Source organism: Molothrus ater, chromosome 2 (assembly GCF_012460135.2).
Source record: "Molothrus ater isolate BHLD 08-10-18 breed brown headed cowbird chromosome 2, BPBGC_Mater_1.1, whole genome shotgun sequence".
NCBI lineage: Eukaryota > Metazoa > Chordata > Aves > Passeriformes > Icteridae > Molothrus > Molothrus ater.
In genome coordinates, this window is record NC_050479.2 from 17,826,168 (window position 1) to 17,836,049 (window position 9,882).

The 9,882-nt window shown below is 43.8% G+C and overlaps 1 protein-coding gene across 1 annotated transcript; it reads left to right on the top strand.

Annotated features, from left to right (window-relative positions):
* The first annotated feature begins 1,384 nt into the window (after window positions 1-1,384).
* PIGA (phosphatidylinositol glycan anchor biosynthesis class A) lies at window positions 1,385-9,372 on the top strand. The gene is given in 7 exon segments (XM_036392384.2): window positions 1,385-1,459; window positions 1,682-2,114; window positions 2,116-2,341; window positions 2,886-3,018; window positions 4,067-4,199; window positions 5,363-5,569; window positions 7,174-9,372. Coding segments are annotated over 7 exon segments (1,437 nt in total). The 5' UTR covers window positions 1,385-1,418; the 3' UTR covers window positions 7,438-9,372.
* Window positions 9,373-9,882: the final 510 nt, after the last annotated feature.

Sequence of the window (9,882 nt, forward strand, 5' to 3'; positions counted from 1 at the left end):
AGACAAATCTGACAAAATTCATATCAGAAATCTTGGCAAGAAGAAGCAGCTGCCAAACATAATTTTGGGAACATACAGGAAAGGCATGAACACCCTTCTTGGCAGCCAGCAGCAGTCAGGAGTGTGTTGGAGCTGCAAAAAAGGCTGATGGTAAGGCTCCTCGAGAAGACCAGGAATACACAGCCAAGTGATGCCAACACAGCTCTTATCCCAGTGTTCAAGCTCGTGGGCCACCTATAAAAACCATGGTTTTAAAAATTTAGAGTCAGCAAGCTTTCAGCACTTGTGGCAGAAGAGTCTAGAACATTTTGGGAGCTCCAGCTGTAACTGAGCCAAACACACCAGGAGAGCTTCTCCTCTGGGGGCAGAGCAAAACCTTTGGAATTTTGAAGCAATCCCATCCCTATACGGCATTTATGTCCCTTTTTCACTAGCTCCGGGCTACACTTTTTTGTCAACAACCGTCCGGGACGAGCTTCCCACTGCAGCAAGGACATCGCTGCTGCATTTGCGCCGTGCCCGCGGTGCCAGGTGCCGGCAGCGGGGCGGGACACCGGGATGCGGGGCCGGGAGCCAGGATGAGGGAGCGGGGATGAGGGAACGGGGCGGGATCCCGGGATGGGAGCTGGGGCGGATCCCAGGATGGGAGCTGGGGCGGGGCCAGCAGCGGGGCGGATCCCAGGATGGGAGCTGGGGCGGAGCCGGGAACTGGGCGGGACCCGGGATGGGAGCTGGGCGGATCCCGGGATGGAAACTGGGAGGATCCCGGGATGGGAGCGGGGCGGATCCCTGGATGGGAGCGGGGCGGATCCCGGGATGGGAGCGGGGCGGTGCCGGGATGGGAGCTGGGCGGAGCCGGGATGGGAGCTGGGCGGAGCCGGGAGCGGGGCGGATCCCGGGATGGGAGCGGGGCGGTGCCGGGATGGGAGCTGGGCGGTGCCGGGATGGAAGCGGGGCGGTGCCGGGATGGGAGCTGGGCGGTGCCGGGATGGGAGCGGGGCGGGGCCGGGATGGGAGCGGGGCGGGGCCGGGAGCGGGGCGGTGCCGGGATGGGAGCTGGGCGGTGCCGGGATGGGAGCGGGGCGGTGCCGGGATGGGAGCTGGGCGGAGCCGGGAGCGGGGCGGATCCCGGGATGGGAGCGGGGCGGTGCCGGGATGGGAGCTGGGCGGTGCCGGGATGGGAGCGGGGCGGGGCCGGAATGGGAGCTGGGCGGAGCCGGGAGCTGGGCGGATCCCGGGATGGGAGCTGGGCGGGGCCGGGGCGGGGCCGGGAGCAGGGGCGGCTCCTGGGCTCGAGGCCGGGCCAGTCCGGCGCAGCGATTGGCGCTGGTTTTCCCGCGTGACGCCGCGCCGGGCGGTGATTGGCTGCGGCGCCACCCCGCGCGGGCGTGGGCGCGGCGGTGACGGGCGATGGGGCCATGGCGCCGGGCAGCGCGCAGGGAGCGCCGGCCGCCGGCAGGTACGTGCACGGTCCCCCCGCCCTCACCGCCGCCCGCGCTCCCCCGGGGCCGCCGCCGCGGGGACCGGGCTCTGCAGGGGCCGCGGCGCCGCCCCTCCCCGCGTGCGGCCTGCGCGGGACGCGCGGTGGGCCCTGGCGGCGCCGCCGACACTGAGGGGGCCGGGGGTCGTCGCGGGCGACCGCCGGCGAGTGATGGCGGCTTGTGGTTCCTTCCCCCGGCAGGAGCGGGCCCGGCATGGACGGCGGAGGCCCGGCGGCGCACAGCGTGTGCATGGTGTCGGACTTCTTCTACCCCAACATGGGGGGCGTGGAGAGCCACGTGTACCAGCTGTCACAGTGCCTCATCGAGCGCGGCCACAAGGTGCTGGTGGTCACCCACGCCTACGGCCACCGCAAGGGCGTCCGCTACCTCACCAGCGGGCTGAAAGTCTACTACCTGCCCCTGAAGGTGATGTACAACCAGTCCACGGCCACGACGCTCTTCCACAGCCTGCCCTTGCTCAGGTACATCTTCGTGCGGGAGCGGGTGACCATCGTGCACGCCCACAGCTCCTTCTCGGCCATGGCCCACGACGCCCTGTTCCACGCCAAGACCATGGGGCTGCGGACCGTGTTCACCGACCACTCCCTCTTCGGCTTCGCCGACGTCAGCTCCGGTGCTGACCAACAAGCTGCTGACGGTGTCCCTGTGTGACACCAACCACATCATCTGCGTCTCCTACACCAGTAAGGAGAACACGGTGTTGCGAGCAGCCTTGGACCCTCGGATAGTCTCTGTCATCCCCAATGCTGTGGATCCCACCGACTTCACTCCAGACCCCTCGAGGAGGGATGACAGTACAATAACAATTGTGGTTGTCAGCAGACTTGTTTACAGAAAAGGTAATGGGGGATCAAATGTAAGCTTGTTTTGGTTTTCTTTCTTTGGAGAGGTTTTGGTCAGGTACAGCTTAGGCTGTGTCTGTGGTATGGATGGAATTTGCACTGGGAGGGGTGAGGTGGCTGTTCCAAGCTTTTGTGTTTGTGAGCTCAAGGAGAAGAAATGTACATTTGGTTTTGTACATGATGTGTTTCCTTTGTAATACTGAAGAGACCAGAAACTTTAGTCAGTTTGTGAAATGGAACATTTGGCTCTTATTGGACAGAAGATTTAGGGCCTAATCTATATATTCTGTTAGAAATGTTTTAATTGCTTTTTATTTAATACAGTGACAGCAACTTAAGTGATTTTTTTTTCCATTTTTGTCTCCGATGAGGTCACAAGTTGTGAGGATTTCTGTATTTTTGTGTACAGTAGTTTAGCTGTCTTCAGTAGACCTTTTTTTCCACTTCTTCTGCTCCTGAATATAGTTGTAGATGTGGGCTACATCATGAGAAGTTCTGAAATCAAATACAATAATGGCTTGCCCTAAATTTTTTCTCTTAGGTATTGATTTGCTTAGTGGTATAATTCCTGAGCTGTGTCAGAAATATCCAGAGTTACATTTCTTAGTTGGAGGAGAAGGACCAAAACGAATCATACTGGAAGAAGTCCGGGAGAGATACCAGCTACATGACAGGTTGGTTCTGACCCTTCAAGGTACTTCAGGGGTGGGGACCTGCCTGCCTCCCTCCCCCAGATAAACCCCAAAGCTTGAGGCTGGAGGCCTAAAGGCAAGGCAGATAAACCAGACACTGAAGACTTTGAGAGCTGGACCTATGGTCCAGCAAGTTAATTCATATTTCTGTGAATAGGCCCTGAATGAGCCTTCATTGAGACATAGAAAGGTGACTTAGATAAAAATTTATCATGCCCCTCTCTGCAGCCATGATGCTTGGATTTCATATGGCATCAGGTGTTAACAGCTCACTTGTGCCATTTCATGTCATGATGACTGCTAGTAATTTATTATTTCAGTATGAAACTCTTCAGCATTGTGCTTCTCTCATATGTGTTCTTGTGGTGATACAAACATGTTCCCTCTTGCTACCATGTTACCAGAATGTTGCCATGATGCAGTTGTATTTCTATTGGGTTTTTTTGATCAAGAACAGTTTCATATTCTCAATTGTTAATTTTATTTTCTAGGTTTTTTTGTTGCCTTTTTTGTGCTTTAGTCAGTGATTTCCCCAATTAAAATTGTCAGTATCATTCTCATTTTACCCTTTATTGTTTTCCAATATCTCTTCAAGATGATAGGTCCTGATCATTGTATCTTAAAAACTTTTTCCCTTTTCAGACTCTGATTGGTCAGACATTGAAAATTCAGATAATGCATTTGACAAATCTTAATTATTAACTGAATGAAGCCATTTTTTCTTGCAGAACTACAAGGTTCAGTAGCAATGTTCTGGAGGTGAATGTCATTAAAACAGCAACTTTTCCCACCAACTTTATTTTTAGAAGTTTCTTTCAGTGTAACAATAAAAAAGCAGGATTTTCTATTTCTCCATTGCTGGAGAAATTTAGAGAAAACTAAACTGAGGTGCCCATCTTTGTTCTCTCACTTTATAAGTGTGAACCATTGGTACCTTTTTCAGAATATGTGGCATTATTATGATCCAAACCTAGTATTTATCTCTGAGAGTTTTTTTGTTGGTTTTTTTTTTTTTTCCTCTTGTACGCAGGGTGCGTCTTCTAGGAGGCTTGGAACACCAGGATGTCAGAAATGTCCTGGTCCAGGGGCACATTTTTCTCAACACTTCCCTCACTGAGGCCTTTTGTATGGCTATTGTGGAGGCAGCAAGCTGTGGTTTACAGGTAAAAAAGATCTCAGTATCTAGAAAGCATGTATCCATTTTAAACAGATTTCACCATGAAATAATACATGCTTATCACATTGATTTCATCTGAGGCTCTGTCTTGACAGAGGTAAGCAAATGTTATCCCCATTTACAGGGCATCTGGAAGCTGAGACAGAAGGGCTAAATCCAAGAAGAATTTCGTGTAGAATTTGCAATAACATGTAGATCTGCTCTCAGTTCTCTGACCTAGCCAAATACTATTTTGTTTGTAGTCCTTTACAGAGTTTTGAGGTAGTTGATGTTCACAAAGGTTTACTTTGAAAGGAACTGCAGAAAAATTGCCTTCCTATGTAGGGATTCAAGATAAGTTGAAGGGAGAGAGAGAACAGTAAAAGCCCTGACTAATTTTCAACTCAGATTGACAACTCAAAAAAGAAGTTGAGTCAGTAGCCATAAAGAATTAGAGTTTCACAATAAAAGATAAAGGAACCTTATTAAGAAGACAGACTGATAAGAGTACCTAATTTACAGTAAGTATAGAAAATGGGAGTGCCTTCAATTTTTTCTTTACTTCAGTATCCTTTGACAGCAGTTACTACCTAGTTGTAGTTACTCTCTTGCCATCTCTTCTCTAGAGGTGAGGAAGTTCTGCAGTTTCTTATTGCCCAATGTTTAGAAATGATTGCACAATGGGAGTCTTCGTAATTTTTTATTTCCCTTTTAAAATAATAATTCAGATTAATATAAATAAATTTTTGCAAGTGTTCAGTAACCTAGGAAACTGAAATTTCAAGTATGTGGTAAAATTATCCTCTGCAAAAAGAGATAACAGTTTTTTTGAGATACTGTGGCAGAAATGTCCAAAATCTGGTTACACAGGTTTCGTTGTGTACTGTGGCAAACACCTTCAGGAAAGGGCTCATAACCACTCATTAGACTTGTCCAGTTAGTCTTCTGTTTTATCATGACACCAGAGAATCATTCTGGACAATGTTGAAGGTAATCTGCTATGCTTTGTCTTCTTCTCTGAGGTTTACACGTTCAGTTCACATACAGGCCAAGTTCCCAAACCATGATATTTTTCTATTCTTTTAAATAGCTGCATCTAAACAATGTAATAGCTTTGCTGTCACACAGTTTCATTTTTTTACGTTGCCATTTCTTTTATTTGTTTCAAAGGTGGTGAGCACAAGAGTTGGTGGGATTCCAGAGGTACTTCCAGAAAATCTCATCATTTTGTGTGAGCCCTCTGTGAAATCTTTGTGTGATGGACTAGAAAAAGCTATTGCCCGGCTCAGATCAGGAACTCTGCCATCTCCAGAAACTGTTCATCAAGAAGTAAAGACTTTTTATACGTGGAGGAATGTAGCAGAGAGAACTGAGAAAGTATGTATAATCACTTCTTCTAAATTCTCTGAAATTAATTTTTTGAAACAATTCTTTCTTTGAAATATTGCTATGCACATTCACCTTGTAATATTCCAATGTAATTTTTCAGCATGTTTCCTCTCAAACATGCGTGGTTTTAAAAGGTCCTGAAAATGCTTTTTTTTCCCCCAAATAATTCCTGGATGTATTTTCTATTTGCATTTTCTAACATGCCATAATTGCTGTTAAATATTTTGAAGAAAAGCCTAGATCATTAGCTAGATTTCTACTCTTTATTTGTTCAAGTCTTGACATGAAATAACTTTCCTGGCATAACTGGAAAATGTGCTGCTAAGGTGTATGACAAGGTATGAACAGTTCATGACAAAGCTTTGCCATGTGCTAGCAAGTAGTTTAAAATTATGAGAAGTAGTTCAATGCTGGAAGGCTGAACACAGCTGAGTTTACATAAGCTGTGGTTGTAATGAAAATTTATTTTCATAGTTTTGAAATTATATTTCAGAACTAGAGCTGCACTTCAGTAGAAAAACTCTACCTTCAGTGAAGAATGTTTGTTGCAGTAATGTTACAAACACCCATGGAGCTGTGTCACTTCTGCCTTCACCTCCTGTGTTTAGGAAGGAGAGAGTAGCTGAACCCCATGCCTCTTACTTAGATTGTACTGCACTCAAGTATATATATCTTACAAGCCTCCTTGAAGTGCCATGAACAACTGGTTTATTATTTTTAAGTGCCATCCATATCATTCATTTTACGATTTTGTAACTGCAGGCAACATTTGAATTGCAAAGTTTTTACAGACGTTAGCCTAGATTTGAGTTAGCTTTATATAGCATTTTCTTAAAAAAATCCACCAATATTTCGTGAAGGAAAATGGTCATAGAATTGGTAGAAGTATGCATAGATCTTAAATGTTACAGAAGATAGTTGTTTGTTACCAAATAAGGTTACCTGTAGAATGGAGTCTGTAACATTCTTAAGGAAATAACTGTGTCCTTCAAGCCTTTTTGGAGTGGTTTGTAGTGGGTTTGTAGTTGGCTGTGGTTGACATGTATAAGTCACTAGTAGCAAATATTTGCTTTGTGCAGTAATTGAACTACTGTTTCTTTAAACAAAAATCAGAAGCCTATTAGGATTTGGTTCATTGTTCAAATACAGGCATTTGGAAAAGTGCCAAACTCACCTATGAGTTCATCCATCATTGTGTTTAAAATCTAGTAATTGCATGTTCAAGCTCTTCCTGGGACTGATGTGAATATGAGATTAGAACCCATTCAATCCATTAAAACCCCCAGCCCTTTCTGTATAATATTACATGAGAGAGAAATTATGTAGCCTTCCTAGTTAATGAAATACTTCTGAAGTGTGTAAAAGAAGAGAATGTTTCATATTTCTCCTTAAATGAATGAATGAAATATCTAGAACAAGACTCATAAATCAGCACTTAGGATCTGCAAAGGTTTTTGGGCGGTAATATTTGTCCCATCTGGTAGCTAAGACTAGGTCATTTATTTTGTGCAGTGATGATAAAGTACTGCCTGATTTTTGAGGTAGAATCAATGTATTTTTAAGATGTTGCTTTCTGTCTCCTCTCTGTTTAGGTATATGACAGAGTTGCAGATGAAGTGGTTTTACCAATGAAGGAGCGACTTGACAGACTAATGACACACTGTGGTCCAGTGACTGGGTGTATTTTTGCTTTTTTTGCTGTTCTGAACTTCCTTCTTTTGGCATTTCTGAGGTGGATGACTCCAGATTCCATTATTGATGTTGCAGTAGATGCTACAGGACCTAAGGGTGCATGGACTAAACGGTATTTTTTTGGAAAAAAAAGAAGAGTTAAAGAAGAACTTCCAAACTCCTAAATTGCCTAAGTGGAGAGGGAAGAATGTGTTAGCCACTAAAGGTTTTAATGCTTGCTGACAGAGACATTACCCTTACAACTCTTCAGTTTCTTTCTGAAGTTCTTGGAAAGAAACTTAGTTCAATGTGCTACCTCAATTTAGGATGATGTTCTTAGTTCAGTTTTGGATTCATGCAAATCTATGGGCATCTCTTTTGCACTGAAAGCTGGGAGGAGAATATGTGTTTTTATATGTGTCAGAAGCCTTGGAAACAAAAATACAAGATTTTCCTTGATAACTTGAACATTGCAGAAAGGGACTTAAGTGTTTGGGAAAGCAAAACACAACAATTATTAGCTTAATGTAGTTCCTGCTAATCCCTGGTATTTACTGTGATTTTTATTTTAAGACCTCTTTCAAAATAATTAAAAGCTCAACAAAATACCTTTTTTCTCCTAAGATGAAAATGGCACTTGAAATTAGTCATAAAGTCCATTACCATGTAAATTTCAGAGACTTAGTTCTACCAGTTGTGTCCCAGTGACAGTGTTTTGCCTGCCTAGCATTATTATTTTGAAGTTCTTCCCTAGTCAGAGTTGCACATTCTGCTGCTAAATCAACATTCCATAATGATTTTCTGATATTTTCAGAGGTGCTAATTTTTTCCTGTTCTCTTACATGTGTGAAAGTGATGTAAAGCTTATAGTGATTTTGGGTTTTGCTTTTATTTTTTGGTACATAAGGGAAGAAATAGTATTATTTAGAGATAATACAGCCTTTAGAAACATCTCAGGCCTGAAAACTTCCAGCAGTCTGTGCCAAAGTGTGAAGTAACACATGTGTGAGAGAGCAAAAACTGTGAAGGGCTTAACAAGCACACTCGTGCTTACCTGCTCTCTCCCACCTCCCACCCACCCATCCCTTTCCCCCCACCTCTTTCTCCTTCCCCTTTCTTATGACCAAAGTGGCATTTCAGTCCATCTCTGGGAGGGACAGCATTGAGGGTGGGTGATTTCACCTCACCCACATCAGAAACACTGGCTGGCAGGTGCTGCATGTGAACTCTTGGGAAGGTATCCCTTAAGTGGAAATAACAATGCTGAGCTTTTCATGGAGAGGCAGAGAGAAGGGGCAGCTGTGAGGAGTGTGAGTGATGTGTACTGGGGCAGGAGGCAGCACAGCATTGTGCCAGTGTGTGTGAGAAGAGGTGTTTGTTTCATTTGTGTCAACCGCCTCTAAAATTGCCCCTTGTCTGATGCACTGGGTTAGTTTCTTTTTCAAGCATCACTAATGATGATAAGCTTCCTATTTTATGACTCTGGAGTATTGTGTGCTGTTGGACACTGTATTAATATTAAAACTGTGCAATATGAAAACACTGTTTCCAAACCCTTGAAGAGTAGTATTTAACACACTACTTCTGCCAAATTCATGTTGTTTGGGTAGAGATGTAATTACACAAACATTTTATAATTTCATTGAACATATTTTCATGAAACACAAAGATAATGTAAATAATTGCCATATATAAAGTCTATTTTCTTTTACTAGAATTTTTAGCCTTTGATATGTAACATACAGCTGTGTTAAAAGTGGAAGTCATCTAAAATGGTGCCACAAGGTTTAAGGATGAATGGGTAGAATTAAGCTAATATTCTACTTTTCTAAGTTATTCTTTTTTTTATATTGTTCAAGCATTCAAATTTTGAACAACCTTTTGAAAATACTGATTGCCACTCCAGGGAAATGTTATATATATATATGTGTGTGTGTAATTTTAGCAATATTTTGTTCTCTTTTAGTTCTCTTTGGTTTCCTGCAACATCTGCAAACACAAATCAAAAGGATTGCGTGTATCTATTCAAAATGAGTTTTCTTTTGTGGAACATTGTGTACTTATGAATAATATAATAAAACCTTGTTATAGTCTTGTTAACAAGACTAATGTAAAGTTTATCTAGGGGTTTATTTACCTTTCCATAAAGAATGGATACACTTCCTTAGGATGTGGGAGGATATAATTAGAAAATACAGAACTACAAACCATAATGCTGCTTTTCACCACTGGTTGTTGGAGTTCCTATGAAAATGTTTTTTAATAATCATCTTTCTGTACAAGCTGCCATACAAACTTAACTTATAACTGGTTTCTCAAATAACAGCACTTGTATTATGCAGAACTTTGTGGGAATGATTTGCTCACTGGCTTTGTGCAGTGGAGTAAAGGATGATGCCACAGAAACATTGACAGTTTTACAAAATATCAGTGGGTAACATGAAAAAGGTTAAATAAAATAAGCAGGATACTAAAAAAAAATACTGAGATAATGAGTGTGGTTCGACATTAATAAAATAACTTGTTTAAAAAAATTAAAATGTTTCAGTTGTGCTTGCAGGTAACATTCAATTGTTGTGAAATACCAGGGAAATGTTAGGAAAGGGAGAGTGACACTAATTAAGCAATGT